The sequence below is a fragment of the Cinclus cinclus genome, chromosome 3, assembly GCF_963662255.1.
Source record: "Cinclus cinclus chromosome 3, bCinCin1.1, whole genome shotgun sequence".
NCBI classification, from domain to species: domain Eukaryota; kingdom Metazoa; phylum Chordata; class Aves; order Passeriformes; family Cinclidae; genus Cinclus; species Cinclus cinclus.
In genome coordinates, this window is record NC_085048.1 from 101854936 (window position 1) to 101871641 (window position 16706).

At 40.4% G+C, this 16706-nt stretch overlaps 1 protein-coding gene across 1 annotated transcript in view; it reads left to right on the forward strand.

Moving 5' to 3' along the window:
* Positions 1-2184, forward strand: part of MACROD2 (mono-ADP ribosylhydrolase 2) — an 869266-nt gene extending 867082 nt beyond the window's left edge. Inside the window, exons 18-19 of the mRNA XM_062489395.1 lie at positions 206-274; positions 2094-2184. Of these exons, the coding sequence (XP_062345379.1) occupies positions 206-267 (62 nt within the window). The 3' untranslated portion in view covers positions 268-274; positions 2094-2184. The remainder of the gene's footprint in view (positions 1-205; positions 275-2093) is intronic.
* Positions 2185-16706: the final 14522 nt, after the last annotated feature.

Here is a 16706-nt window from a genome sequence, read left to right on the forward strand (position 1 = left end):
CTAGCCTTCCTCCTCGCAGGACAGTTTGTCATAGTGACCGGAGAGCTCCAGATTAAGATGGGTCCCTAAGAGACCTATTTGATGACTTAAGAGATTTCATAATGCAATAAATGTCCCTTTTGGTTTAAAAGCAGTTATTACTCCACATGATAAACTTAACGAGTATCATTAATAGAGTTTAATGACCATATAATTTCTTTTTCAGCTGAAATGAATAGTCAAGTTGAAACAATAAATGATCCTATGGAAACAGAGCTGAAAGCTTAAGTAACAGGTAAGACCTTCACAACTATTTTTTCTCCCCTATTTTCCCTACAGTTTCTGTATGAAAGCTTGCACTGAAAGCACCTGAATTAAAGTTAAAATTTACCAAACATTAACAAAAATAGGAAGACAGAATACAAAGAAGTAATTGTCTAATATGGCCTGTATTACATAATAAAAAGAGAGACTTGATTTGTCAAGCAAATATTATAGCAGCAATCTGCAGCTGTAATGGGTTTAGGTAGTGCATGGTCTTAGACCATCAGAAGGCAAAACAGCACTGAGATAAGGAACAGAAGAATAAGTGAGTAAACCATTTTTGTTATTGCTTTGGAAAATGACAGGCAATTTATATTGGTTGGAATGATGCTCAGCTCTGTATGAGCTGTCTTCTGGGAACAAAATGTTCACATCATAAGGGGTTGGTTGCCCTTGGCTCTCCAGTACCTAATGTCTGTTCAGCAATACCACTGAAAAACAAGACAAAGTCAGAGATCTGCTTTCTGGAGCTCTGCTGCCTTTTGGAGATTTTTTTGGCTTTCCACACTAAATGGTAGTGTGGTGGCTGGAGCAGCAGTGGCTGTTGAAGAAGTGCTTTTCATAGGCATAAATAGCATTTCTTCTAGACTAAAATGAATAATGCAGTGGGAAGACAGAAGTCCAAGGCTCATCCCTAACAAAAAGAAGCAGTAGCTATTTGCCCTCAGAAGTGGTTTTTAGTCCACACTGCTTTCTTTGGTGTAGGGTTTTGAGAAATACCAATATCATCAACAGCAACATGCTATTATTACCCATGTAATGGGGTTTCATGTAGCACAAGAGCAAGGTATACAATGGTGGCAGCTGTAACACAGAGATATAAAGCACAAGGTCTTGTTATTGAACGTGGCTCTTGGTCCTTATCAGCATACAGGTGATGTGCTACTACACTGCTGAAGTGAGAAGGAGCCCTGATGATGGCCCATTTAAAAAGTACTGAAGTAAAAATAGGATGCACCCTCAAAATATTAATTAAAATGCAGAATCCATGGCTCTTCCTCCCCTTCCCTTAGCTTCTTGCTCAAACAAAAAAGAGGAAATAATGAAATCCTTAACTCAAAAATACATCAATACCCTTCCTCTGTTTTAAAAAAGTTATTTGAATATTATAGTTTTAATGTGGCCCTTAAGAAGTCTGTTTCTCATGCTGCATTTTCCCATAGAAATTATTATCCGTGAATGTTTAGGGCTGGAGTAATTTTTGTTCATGAATTAGCAATCAGTTAATAAATCTCTTCAGTTCTAGTGCAAGATATGGCTTTGCAGGCATCTTTCTGATGCAAAGTGGCCAGATCCTGGGCACACCACGTCTTGCTCAGCACTACAATGGCATGCACAGGATTAGAAGCAGACATCAAATTCATTGCAGCTGTCTGTCAAAGCTGTCCAAACTCCATTTCTATTTTAATTACTAGGAGCGATCCTCCCTGAGGATCAGCCTGTTACACCTCAGAGAATCTCACAAGGGTCATTTTGGAGCCAAGGAGGTCCATTTGCTTCCTATATTTAGTACTTTATTGTGTTGTTTGTCACCAAAGCACCTGCCAGAGCTGGGGGTCTGTGATGTCAAGCTGTTGCTTGATGGTGCTCTGGAAAACCAAGACATCCTGATAAGCACAGGTAATTTGCTCACCCAATAGTAGCTGTTATATATAAGTTGTGTCATATTGGACGGAAGATGAAAGAACCCATAGGCATCTTTTGCTGGAAACATGAGACCTGGGTTCTGTACAGACGTTTGAAATATTTACTTTTTTCTTTCCACTTTTCTCTCGACTGCTGTGGTGAAGAAAGGATGCAGGAGAGGAGAGACCCAAGGAAACCCTACGGGCAGGCGCTGACATCCTACAGCATCATTCTTGGCCAAAAAGAGCAGACACAGATGATGGTTGGGAGGGGGGAGCTTTTGGGGGAATGAGTCTTTGCTTTTAATTTCTCTTTGTTCTTCATTCCATTTCATTCTGTAAGCCTGTTGGAAAGAATCATAACTTCCCAGTTCTAACAGTGTTTTGCAATTAATCCTCCATTTACAACAGTTTCTCTGTCCCTCTCTAACTGTGAGTCCCTCTCTTATATTGGGTCTTTTTTCCTCCTGCATCATACCATTAGACCCATCCCTTTTCTAGCATCTCTATCTTCTTTCCCATGATCAGCCTATGCTGTCTATGTCCTTACATACAAGTAACAAATGTGGCCTCAAACAGCCAGCATCCCAAATCCATCCTGCTTTTTCCAGTTAGTTCTGCACATCTCAAAATCAGTGCTGTAAGTATGAGCTTTGGGTACAGGTAGGCAACAAACATTTCCTCCATGCTGGAAAGACTGTGCATTAGAGGCATCTTTAAATATAGCTCCCAGCTTTACCAGCTTCACACAGTAGCTTTTTCCACTGCATATACATGATTTTTTTTTTTTAAATGCAATTAACAGTTATTTGGATAAGAATGTCTCTCCATATGTCAATTGTTGTGCCAGAAAATGTTGCACTGAAATTTGTACAAAAGGAACAAAAGTTTTTCATATACAATTCCCAACTGTACTGTAACCAAAACTGACAGAAAATACACTGGATGGAAGACCATGTGACCTGTGTCCCTAGTGAGATGTACTACAAACTGTATTTTAAAATGTTGCTAATAATAATTTGGTCATTTTAAGCAAAGTAATTTATTCCAATTCAATATTGGTCCTGTTCTCTTTTTTTCACCCAAAATATTCCTGAATCACAGAATGGGTACATAATATCTGGCCAGAAAAAAATAAAAGTACAAAAAATAAAGGTAAGACATATCTCTATCCTCTTGTGACCTGGGTTCATCCCAGCTGGCGCAGTTTCAATGACAGGTCCTGTACTGGAGTAACAGCAAGTCAAGGGTGACCCAAGCGTACCTAACATGGGCTAAGACAGTCAATGGTTGTTGTTAATTCAGAAGGGTGTCAAGGAGAAATAAGGATGAGAAAGGAAAAGAGGAAAAGCATGAGATTACACACAGAGAGTACAGCCCCTAGAAAGGCAGCCCACCCCCACTTCACCTTCTCTGTGGGACTCCAGCACATTTGCTTGAGGTGGGATCAGAAGGGTATTTCTGTGTGTGATGCCTCATTGGTATATTCACCTGGGTGTGGCTAGCACCAGAGAGGCTCTCGAGGAGCTTCTTCATCACCTGGAGTGGATGGACAACTCCAAATTGGATCAACTGTAGGAGTAAATGAGCTAGTATTAGTCTATTAATTGGTTTGAGAATTTTGCTAAGATTACTTGTATTTGGTAACTGCAGTTTCTATGGCTCTTGTTCTCTCCAAATACTTTTGAAGGGACTCCTTGTTTCCTTTGAAGTGCCTCTGATGCTTTCCTTTCCCAGCCTTGGGGTCATACTTTACAGAACATGCCTTTTGGGATGTGGACTTTCCTGCATGGTCCCTTATGTTTCTGTGTATTTTCCATACTGTGTTATTATGATTGAAACAGGCTCTCATAATAGGTAGGTCAGGAGTGGATAAATACATCAGGAGGATGGTATAACTGGGATAACTTCAACAGACTATCTTGAGTGTAGTTCTGTACCTGTTTTGACAACATTAACATTAGCTATTAATCATATGTCTCCCTTTTTTCACAAACTTTGGTTTTAGCAAGGGAGCCAAAATGACAGCCCCACAAGAGAGCTAGATGCTGAAGTGTGGTCATTCAGAAGGAGATTAAGATTCCTTTAATGTCTTGTGAAGACTGACTAGCAGTTAAAGAAAAAAATCAGCTGCAAAGATGCATCATAGTAGACACTCTCTAGCCCCTGACAGTAATTTAATTTTACTTTTTATTTAACCTTGGTAGATAATAGTGAGTCTTTGAGACAACTATTTGCCCAATGGTGTGTCAGCAAGGCAGGAAGTCCAGAAAGTGTAAGGCAAGGAAACCTATGAATGGATTAAGTCCTTACTTAACTATTTGCAGCCTTGTTTATATCTGTCTTCCTGTGGCTGGGTTTTGAGTTGTTGGCATTTTTCTCTACTCATAAAGTAATTATACTTCAGCAGCATGAGTTCTCAGCTGTGTTAATAATAGTCAATGTAGTCAGTCTCTGATGTTCTTCTGGAGATGCAGAAAGGAGCTGGTTTTGTAGAACAACTGTTAGATGGAGAGTCACCACACTGATATTTCTGTCAAGGATTTTGATTTAAACTCAAAATGTATTCACAGTAGGTAGTGTAAAGAGAGTAGCAGCCTTTGGGTGCTGATGTTTGCATTCAACGTAAGAGACTGTACTTGATTGTTGTTTCTCCTGTGTCTGAAAGTGCTCACCCCTACCATTAGACACGAAATTCCTCAGGCAAGTGACTGCTCTCATGATGACATCCAAAGGTGATATTTAGACACAGTCTGTAATAAATGGTCACTGCAGCTAATTGTCACTCTTTTTATGAAGCACTGAGAAAGTCTCTCTTCAAATTAACACTGTTCTGCTTTAGGAGTTGAATGAAACTATATTTAAAAAAAAAAAAAAAGAGTTTTCTCTATATGCAGTGCATGCCAGCTTTGCTTTTAAAATTACAAAATTTAACAGAGTATGTGGATCTATTTTCTTGGGGAAGAGGGATTTTTATCATATTGATCATCCAGGATTTGCCTTACCCTGACATTTGTGATATAAGTTTTAAAAAAGTGTAAAAATTGAAAAAGGTAATTTTCTTGACCAAAAATACGTTTTTACTTCAATGCAAAGAAATGTAGAATGTTGCTTGCAAAATGTCTTCTAATAGATGGTCTAGTAGTTATATGGGTTAACATAGGCCTTTTTTTGTTACTTTGTCATTTACATGCTGAACCTGAGTCTTGTTACTTTCCTTGTAACTGAAAGAACTAATGCCTTCGTTACTACCTTGTTAAAGCAAATAGTTAATAAAGCTTGTCCTGAAGACAAGGGAATGCCACATCTGTGTTTATGCCCTCTTCGCCATGCTGATGGTGCAGAGATCATTTTGGTTGTCCATGAAGGACATTTCAGTTTGGAAGTACCATCAGCAACACTTGCAGCCAGATCCTCATTAAAATTTGTCATTTCGCAGCTTCTTGTAAGAACCAGACACCTCCTGGCAGGGGGGCTTTTTAGGAGATTGTGCAGCTCAAAGGGGAAAAGGCATTTTGACTTGTCCTTTTGCTGCACAAGAAATGTTACAACACCTGTACTGTTGCACTAAATCCCAGCATCTATTATCTGTCAAAGAACACTCCATAAATATGCAATCCACAGCTGTCATAGAGAATTTGGCATGCTACATGTTATCTGTCCTTTCTACAATCACTTAATTAATTAATAGATAGGTAGAGGATACTTCAAAGGTCGCAAAAGTGTTTTTTTCTTCCAGGACACCAACATAGGTGCAACTGTGTGCCAACCCAGTCTTACTCTTCTCAGCCAAGGCTTTAATCATGTGTGGGTTCAACACTCTCCAATAAATATAGGCTTCCTTCTCTGAAACTTCACCTTTCCTTGGACTGCCAAATGGAAGAGGACAAGGTACAGGAGGTGCATGGCAGTGGGGAATGTCTGCCTTTTCGCTGTATGTATGGTTTGAGCTAACCTGAGAGAGAACTACCAGCAATAGTTGTGCTTCTCACTGGCTTCAGCTGTTCTCACTTTTATCTCTGTACAGTAGTGCTCCTTCTGTACTCCTTTACCCACACTGTAGCCTATTTCTGCTGCAACAGTGTGCATGTTTAAAGAGAGGAGCAAATGAATTGCCTTCTTAGCTAGGAGAAAGTTCTGTCCATCCCACCCTTCTTGACTAGCACGACATCAACAGGAAAAACTCCATGCTGTTGGAGAACGAAGAAGGGCATGTGTTTGAAGTGGCACAGATCCTCACAGAGATGGATTGATATTTTTCCAAATTATATGGATTAGGAGAGCCTTCTTGACAGATTTCTAGACATAGTCTGAAAGAGAAGGTGTTAAAGTGGTGGATTTGTGCCTGAGAAAGTTGTCTGTGGAGCTGATTACATTGGATGTCAATCTATGTCTACCCTATTACCAATTTCCCTAATCAGCTTCTCAGAGAGAGTCTCCAAGAGAAATTGGGTTACCCTTCAGGATTTCCACGTGAATCTCCTTAGAGGGTTATGTGCATGCTTTAAATTGGCTTTGATTCCTCTCCCTAGTCCTCTCACATAGCAGCCGCTGAGGGGGTCGTTATGACCTTGGTTTATTTGTAAGTTTAAAAACTGTGCTTTGGGATTTTAATTAGTCTTGCAACTGGGCTTTTTTTTTGCCTTTTTTTTAACTGAAGCAAAAGTGTCCAGAGGCATTTAAATACCCTAATTTCTCGTTCCACTAGAATTATCAGCAATTCCTTAAAGTAAATGTCAAATCAGTATTAATTGTTTCAGAATTCACTGATAAAATATTTATCATAATGAATTCCTTCCAAAAAAAAAAATCCTCACGTAAACACAGACGGTGGACGAGGTACTTGGGGAGGCTGCTCCATCTGGTGGCAGCTCATGGGTTATGGTTTGGGGGGCTACGTCTGTTTGCATTACACAGGTGAAATTTCCCTCCAGTTTAACCCTGTTGAGCATCATCCACTCCTTGTAGAACAGCAAGTCCATGCACTTGGTTGATGTTGGAAAATGTGGTTGGCATTTGCCACTAGACAAACCTCATATATTAAAAATAGTCACCAAGATGATCTTCCTGGGTTTTCCAGGAAAAAATGGAACAAGCTTTTATAAATAATTTGCACTGCAAGTCTGGGTAGCAGTGCTGCCACCAGCTGTTGCAGAGGCCAGGAAGCCTCTTTGGATTTTGCCCCGTACTTACAAGTCCTACTTATTTCACACCAGTTTCCAAGCACCTGCTTGGTAGAAGTGTCCTGGATGGGAATTGTAAGCCTAAATTATAAGATTTTAATATATTTTTAAACTATATCCCAACAGCAAGTCAGGAAATTGTTTTTAAATAAAAGCAGAAAGAAAGAAGGAGAGATCATAAGACAGTTGAAACAAGCAGCAGAGACCCACAAATCCAGAAGCACACAGATGGGCATAATGAAATTACAAATCCCTTCTCTGCCTGGTACGCCCTTGACAGAACCCCCACACCAGAGCAGGATGTGGTGTTTTCTTTTTCCTGCAGAACAAGAGAATGAGAGGCCAGGTGCTGAGAAGACATTGATTACTTCTTTCCCCCAGACAAAGCAATTTCTATGCAGCATATATTCTGTATTTATTATAAACTATATATAGCAAATTATGGGTAGTTAATGCATTTTGGACTGTATAATGTGTGTTATTATATGCTGTATGTGTACAACACAATATAATTAGATAAAATGCATGCTCTATAGAAAATGCATTTGATCCAACTCAGGTTTATATAAACCCTAAACACAGGTTAAAGCTGTAACAAAGTCAATACTTGCATACAAATTACTTTGTATTATGTATACTAAACCATCCAGGTATCATCTAACATGGAGATAATATATACCAGCAGTCTACTACAAATATTGTGGTTTAGACCACATATAAACTATATAATATTTAATATTCAATGTATATGTAGCTAAATATACACTAGCACAATAGTGATATTTTATATAAGATAAATATAACTTGGGATATAACTGCACACAACAGAACACTCTATATGTGATTATATGTAACATATAATCCCTATCCTATTCCATTCTATACTATTTCTTTGTGTCATATATTTCTGTCATACCATATAGGAATTATATCATAGTACATCGTCTGTCTAGTAAATGTCATAGCAAGATACAATTCATTACATAATAAAACAATAAATCTTATCATAATGAACTATAATAGATCTTACACTACACAGTATTTACTGTAAACACAGCACATTATATGTTTATATGATGGATGATACAGTATTTAGATAAGTTTTTGTATAGACTGTACTTTATATCTTGTACGTATCTATTACAGATATATCATTGTAAATTTTTTGGCAGTATATCCACTTCAAAAATTGAACACAATTCTATATAAAATGTCTTATGTAGGATTGATGATGCCCCAAAGACAACTTCCAGGATAGCTACATGTGTAATCCCCATATATAACATAGAATAGATAATAATGTACACTAGATGTTATTGAGGAACTTTATATCAGAACAATATTATGACATAAAAGCAGGAGTCAGAGAACAAACAGGACTCTGTGGTGAAGTTGATTTCTACCATGAGCTAAAAACAGAAACAGAAGTTTTAAAAACCACATCAACAAAAGCACTTCTGAGTGTTGTTTTGTAGCTGCTTCCAGTCAAACCTAGTAAAAACTGTAAAAGAGAAAAAAGCTCTGCAGCAGCTCTGGAGCTTGAGCTAGCCAGACACTAATCCTATCTCATAGCCAAGGGCTCTGAAAGAACAGCCATTTTCCAAAGTTCAGCCCAACATTTCAGTAGCATGCTGGAGAATTTGGAGGGGGAGGGAGGTGGGGATATACCCCTGTGCTTGGGAATCCAAGGCCATGGTAGGCAGTGGCAGACAGAGACTGTAGAGAGCACATGGCAGCCCCAGCACTGTGACCCCAAAGAGGTCACAAACACACAAGCAAGAAAACAAACAACAATAGCAACACTTTTATTTAGCCAAAAAGAGAAAAAGAGATGTGGAGCTGTAACCAATGAAAATGCCTCCTGCTGTTTTAGCCTTGCTGTGGATGGAGAGAACAGGACTGAGATAAAGCATTGCCTCCTTTACTTCAGCAGTTTATGAACCGTTTTTTCTGCTGATGGAGACAACCTGCTAGACCTTCCCTGCAATGACTGGCCTTGGATGCCAAGCAAGGGAGACAGCATGATTGAAAGTACTTCTGCTAAAACTCTGACTTGCATTGCTGAAACCCATGGAAAAGAAGACTTAAAGATGGATTATGCTTTCAGGCTTGATCCTTCCCAAAAATGACTAAAATAATAATAGTGCCATAGGAAAGCAGAAGCTCCCATGTGGAGTTAGGAAGGGGTTATAGGCGGCAAATGTCTGCTTTAGTCCAGCCCTGCTACATAGCACACATCTCTATTAAGCCCCCTATCCCCAGGGACCTGCTTGGAAGAGATGAGGTCCCAAAGACATCTGCAAATCCCGGGCTGCCTTTGTGATGCTGAGTTGCCACAATCATCTGGTCCTCATCATGAGCCTGAGCCTCTGGTAGCTGGCCTCTTGTTCAAGCCAATATGAAAAGCCTATCTTGCAGACATTCAGTCAACACAATCCAACATTCACTGCCTCCAGTCAGCTGAAACTAAAAGCAACCTTAAACAAACCACTTGTTTCAGTTAAGGGGCAGCACCTCATAACAAAAAAAAAAAAACAAACCCAATTGTATTATTTGATTTACCTTGCTCTGCCTTTACAACCCATCTGTAATGTAGGGCATGAAAAATCCAGGAAACTTAAGAGGGGTCAGGAGCAACCCTTGGTCCTAGTAAGCCATAAACAAAGATGGTTGCAGTAGTGTCAGTCATTAAACAAAGCACCCAAAGAAACCCTTGCTATGAACAGGCCAAGCACAAGCAGAAGGTGTCCTTGGCAGCTGTGAAAGGTACATCAAAGAGATGCAGAATTTGCAGCCCTAATATTAAACAAGAGGGGGACAGAGCAGGGAAAGCAGCATACACAGCACAGACACCTGTGAGACCCAGGCCAGCATCACTCCCTCAACCTTCACATGAGCCTCAACACAGCAAAGCTAAGAGGACAGAAGCAAAAAGAGCAGCCCCAAAACGTGCATAAAATTACATTATTGCACACATCAACTCTGGGCCTGGTAAGGGAGGAGACTGAGATGCCTGCATCCAGCAAATGCAGAGATGGGAAAGAAGAACACAAGGGAGATAGGAGCAGGATCTCAGAAAGCCAGGACATGTTTCTTCTCTCCCACACTTCTTACACAGAAAAAGCCAAACGAGCATGTAGTGTATGACTCTATGCTTTATATGCCTTATCTCCACATAAATAACCAAAATTTGAAGGCATTTATTCTGAATCTTGTTAAATTGTTTTCTTCACTGCTTCTGCAGAGCAGTCAGTGCCACAGGCTCAGTTGCCTGTCCAGAGGATGCTTTTTTTTTTCTGTTGGTGCATTTAGCACCTTCCCATTTGTTGGACATCTACACCTTGGGCCACATGCATCATTGTTGGTAAGGGGGCATGACTCAGAAATACATTGTTTCTCCTTTGGGGTAAGGCATCTTAGGGGCTGCAAACATGAGGAGGACAAACAAATACAAATGACAGAGAGAGTGACTGGAAATTACAGTCAACCTTTGGATTTAGCACAGATTACGCTAGGTATAAAATAGAATAGTTGCCTATTCAAGGAGAGCTACCAAATGTCCTTGGCTAAAAAACAAAACAAAACAAAAACAAAACAAAACAAAAAAAAACCAGGCAGGAATAAATGGGGGAAAAAAGGTATAAATAGTTAATAAGAAAAGTCAAAGTGAAATTGGTACTTAGCCTCCATTTCCCCTAGGGTGCCATGTATTCTCCTCTCATCACTGCTGCTGCCCTCATCGACACAAGCAGCAGAGCACAAACTAGGGGAAACAGTCATGTCCTGGCTGTTATATTCCTACAGGTGAGGGTCACACCATGCAGTTCTTGGCTAAACTGCACCAGGTGGTGGGCAGGCACCTTTACAAGATGCTTAATGCCAGTCACCAGGCCATCTGCAGTCCAATCACTCACTCTCCCATCAGCAGAATAGGGAGAAAATTGCAAGGGTAAAAGTCAGAAAATTGTGTATTGAGACAAGAAACTTTAATAAGGAAAGCAAAAATCATGCACACAAGCAAACAAAAAATAAGGAATTTGTTCACTATTTCCCATGAGCAGGCAGGGGCTCAGCAATCCTCAGGAAAGAAGGGATTCATTATATGCACTAATACTTAAGAAGACCAACATCATAACTCTAAAATCTCCCCTTTTTCAGCCCATTTTGTATACTGAGCATGATGACACACAGTCCAGAATATGCCTTGGGTCTGTTGTGGTCAGCTCTCCCATCTCTGTCTCCTCTCAATTCCTGAGGCTTGCAAAGCCAAGTGCATTTTCAGAGTAGGAAGGGGAAAACAGATATGAAAGTAATTATGGCTTTCTTTGAGTGGCTGAGCATAAAGGGAGACTTTAAAAGAAAGGCATATTAAAAAAAAGAAATCCTCTGAATTCTGATGTCTGTCAGAGTCCTTCTGCTGCTTACTTAACCCACCCTGTAATGGGCCAGGGAACCATGGCTGGCAGGGTGACAGGAAGGCATTTGTCTCCCAAGGACAGACATCACATTCTCACAGCATTCCAGACTGTCCCTCCTGCCTCCTTCTCCTACATGGTTTCCTAGTCTCGCAATAAACACATTGCCTCCAGCCCAGACACATCCCTTCCATCAACACCAGCTTCCACCTGCAGCTAAACATCCTCAGCTTCCCCTCCAGGACATAGGCTGCAGCCACTGAGACAGGCGTCCAATAAAAATCATCATTTGAATCAGATTTTGCTGCCAAGGGGAAGAGGACTTCAATTTAGAGGACAGAAGAACATATGGAGAACATGGGGTCTTTAGGAAGTGAACCTTGTAGCAATTACATTGAGACAGGCACAACTGGCAAAAACACTATTAAAAGCTTCTCATGCCTCCTCTCAGGCAACTCCACACAGCATTGACTCCTTTTCTCTCAGGCAGATCCATACAGCACTGACTCCTTCTCTCCTCTCTGCAAGTTTCCTTCTTCTAAACCCCAAGCCATCCCTTACCTGGCCACCTTACCCTGACCACCCCTTACACACAACATCTTCTTACCTTAGTTCACCCTTGCACAACACACATCCCTTTCCCCACACAGCCAGCAGCCTCCCTCCCAAACTACAGCACACTCTCATACTCCTACTACAACTTACTCTTGACTGTCTGACCCACTCTTTTATAACACCCATCCTCATTGGACAGGCAAGGCTGTCTCCACTTCTCCAAAATCAGTATAGCTGTAATTCACTGAGGAAAACTGCCTTCTGCACAATCCTTACAAACCAGTCTCTTACAGAACCTAATTTAATTTACTAATTTAAATTAGTAATTTATCAAACAACTTGTTCCTCAACATGCATCAGTCCCTCATTTCCTACCTCTCTTTGCAGTGGTGGCCACACAGGGACTCATTCCTGACCTGTGGAACTGCACATCTTCAGTTTAACACTCATCCCCTTGTCCATGCTCACCCTCTCTATCCACTATTTGTTTATTTTATTTTATTTTATTTTGCCCTATTCTATTTTATTTACATAAATCACCCTAGCCAATTCTCTAGCTCCATGAAGTGATTGGGAATCCTCCTACCACAATACATTTTTTTGGTGCAAAGCATGAGAAAGATGTAGACAGGTCAGAGTAACTCCACGGGGGAATCCGTATCATCACATGTCCTTGCATTCAGGAAACAGCCCCCTGGGATTCAAAACAATATCAAATTGACATTATACAGGAGAAACCATGGTGCATTTGGAGTCTGTTTCTCCCCCGGCAAGACATTAGAACTGCAGAGGGAAAAAAATATGCAGCTGATTTCTAAGAAGTTTTTAGTCCAATATCTATCAAAATTGGACCTTTCCCTGTGACATGTGGTCCAAGAAGAAGAAAAACTGCCCACACAACACCAGCAGAGAAATGTGCCATAAGGAAGAAAATAAGAGAAGGCTAATGGCGCAAAGAAATTTTAACAATAAATATGGCCATGCTGCAGAGAACACACATTTGTACATAATTAATGGGGATCTAGGGAGACCTTTAGCTACTTGCAATGAGAACAGGAAACATACCTCAGAAATGCCAGCAATGCTATGGGCGTGATAGCACTTCACCTCACTGCACCCAGGAGCTATGTGCTCCACAGACTCCCATGCTGCATCCTTCCTGCCTTATGCTGGATGTACTTTTTCTGTGCTGGATGATTTATGTCCTTGCCTCGGGGTAATAAAACACATTTGTGTGCTTTGGTGTTTCTGGAAGGGAAAGGAAACATTTTCAAACCAGAGAAAGCCAGCGAATATGCAGGTGTTTACTGAGCTTACAAGGCCTGCACTCCAGTGTACTGTGCCAGTGTTTATGTGTGAAATTTATTTACACAATAAAATTTTTTAAATTATGCCTCATTAGTGCTCAACTATGCTTTCTCTTTGCACAGCTGGGAAGTCTGTGACTAAACACTGCTAAGTTATACAGGAATTAAACCCCAGCAGGATCAACTGGGCATGGCCTGTGTTTGAACCTGGGCACTGTGCTCAGACCCAGCCTTTCCTCTTTTCACATTGGGAAAACCCTCAAAATAGAGGATTCCAGTGCCTGGAAAGGTCTTTGTAGGTGGGAAACGGTGCCTGTGCCAGACTAGGGCTGTATGGGGAACTCTGTGTCTTGCTTACAGAGTGAATGGCAGTCCCAAGGTCCCCTGGTCTTCTGGCCCAGCGACCACAATGCTTAAGAGAGCTGAGGGTATCTATCCTGGTGCCCAGCTCTATGTTGGGATGCAGCTCCTAGACTTATTCTCCCAAAATCACCCTCAAATAACAAAGATGAGGAAACAGAAAATTCATAAATGCTATCAAATAGATGAAGATGACATTTATACCAAGAATTATTATTAATTAATTCCTGACCAGAATTAATTGGAGTTTAGCAACTGAAATTTGTGAAAGTTCTGATTTGGAGCATCTAACTCTGCCCCTAACCCTGATAACACCCACAATGACAGGGTGAACTTCAGTCCTGCATGCTATTTCATTAGCATACCTCCCTGCAGCGAGAGTTAACATCTTTAGTGGGCACAGACCTCCCTGGGGCACCCTTGGTGTGTGCTGGAGGGTGAGCTAATTGGAGAGGCAAGACACCCCTTGCTCATTTAACAGCCTCAGGAGTGACAGCACCACTCGGGATGAGGCATGTGCTCCTCAATCACATTGCTGTAGGGCACTTTATAGTGGCATTAAAATATTGTAGCACAAACAAAGTCCTAAGTAATGGTTAGTTTGGGCTTTGAGACATTGTCTGTGCAGCTGTGGATGGCAACAGTGTGAGTGCTGGAGGCTATTTGCACATGTTCTGTGCAACTATTCTGTTCTCCTTTTAAAACCCTGCAAGAAAAAAAACAAAAACAAAACAACAAATATAAGAGCTTTCACTGCAGATTAAGCTTTTTCTGCGAATTTTGGCTCAGAGACAAATTCTGTTCAACCTGAGCTTGCAAAAACACATATTCACTAAAGGAAAGAACATTCACAAACATAGAAATAAAGATGGATATACATAAACCAAAACAAATACCAGAAAATAAGACAATAATTATCTTCTTATAAAATTAGAGTGTTGACATGATCATTTTCCTCATTTGAAACACCAACCAACCAAGTCACAGCTAATTAGGGCTGCAATATTCATCAAATAAGTGAAGCATCAAACATAGCCAATATTTCCTGATTGCAATCAATAATTTCACATTCTATTCAAACACCCAAAGACCAAAAATATTTCAAATCCATCATCCTAGTCTTTTAACAACACATTCCTCCCTTCCCATCCTTCTCACTGTTCTTATTTTGGAGGATGTGCAGTGTATTCTTATTTTGGTGAATATGCAATGTACTCAATGCTATATCAGCCAGAAATGTGGTGACAAAACCAAAGTATGACTGCTGGTCTCTATGAATGCTTGACTGGCATTTAAAAGCATTTTTAAGCATTGGAAGGGAATCTGTAAGCAGTGGATCAGCTCTCAAAAAGGGATTTGTTTAATTTTTAATCTGCTTTTAAGAAAAACTTTAAAACCACCCTTAATCAAGTGAATTTGTATTTCAATCCATTGGGGCTTATTTCCTGGAGAGCTTAAAACACACACTCATCATATTTCTCCAGACAGACATACACCTGCCCTGGATAGATGAAAAAACAGGGTAAATAAATCCATGGTTTCCCATCGAAAAAGATTTCCCTCTTCCTCCCCAAATCTCCATTATTTAAAACATATCTACTAAGCATTAAGAACACATCTACCCTTTCCCTTCTAGCTCAAGTTTAAATGGGAAGGTAGGTCACAGCATGCCTTGGGCATGGGCTAGGGGAGGTCACACTTCATGTGATGAGAAAACACCTTTTACCCAGTGTGGGAGTCGAAGAGGCCACACGTGGTCACAGTCCTCATATCGTCTGAGTCTGTGGTCTGAAAGAGAAACAGCAGCTATCACTTTTCAGGAGATATTTGGTACCTGTGCTGCTGGAGAAAAAACGCTTCCTTTCAAGTTGTCTCAGCACAGCAATCGTCAGACAGGAAAGAAAATAAAAGGTGAAATTTAATTTTAAAAGGTGAAACTCCGTATTTACTATTTTAGGCCAGTTGCCCTAAATTTGTTGGGAAAGAATGGTTTGGGTTGGAAGGAATCTTAAAAATTGTCCATTTCCCAGTCCCCTGCCATACCTTCCACTAGAGGTGGAAGCTCCCTGAGTCAACATGCTCAAAGCTCCCTCCAGTCAATATTTCCAGAAATTTAGCATTTGCAACTTCTCTAGTGAATTTCCCAGGACTCCTCAGTCTTATTAATCACAAGTGCAAGTTATAATGCACCAGCAATACACAAGACCTGAAGTCTAGAAAGATGAGCAGCATGTTATGATTGAACTTAGTGAATAAATAATTTTCTCAGTTGCAGGCTTCAATGAGAAGCTTGCAGCAATTGTTTGGGAGTTCTGGACAATAAATAGAAAAACTAATTAAGTATATGGAAATAAATATTTTGCTTGGAGTGAGTATGCCATGTTATCTCACATTCATTAAAAACAGGGAACTGAAGAGTGGAAGTTATTTTGTGGTGGAGGGGGGGAAGGGGGCAGAAGGGGATAAAAGTCATGTTTCCAGTGAGTTATGAAATATTAAAAAAAAAAAACAATCAGAAGCAGATAGTGGAAATGCTTTAAATCCAGTCATACTTTCTGCATTCACAGAATGGCAGTCAGGCATTTTAAAAAATGACAGTGAAGGAGAGGAAATAAAAAAACAACCAAAGAAAAGAGAATGGGAAGAGAACAGCCCTCAGACCATGGCATTTGTACACAGATGGGCCAATCTTTTTGCCATGAGCTTGGATGAGAGCAGAGTTGTTCTGCTTGTCAGGCTATCAACTTCCCGAACATTTATACCATAGCTGTACAGCTGACTGGATGCCTCATCGAACAAAACTAATCGCAGAGTTTCCGTCTGGTGTGAATTGGACTCTTTCTCAGTTTCCTTTAAATTTTTGGCTTTGTTTTCAGCTGAAGTTTGTCCTCAAACTTGGTGTGTGAGCCTGTAGCAGAACTAGGAAGGGACGAGGCCAAATGATGAAATGGCACTTCC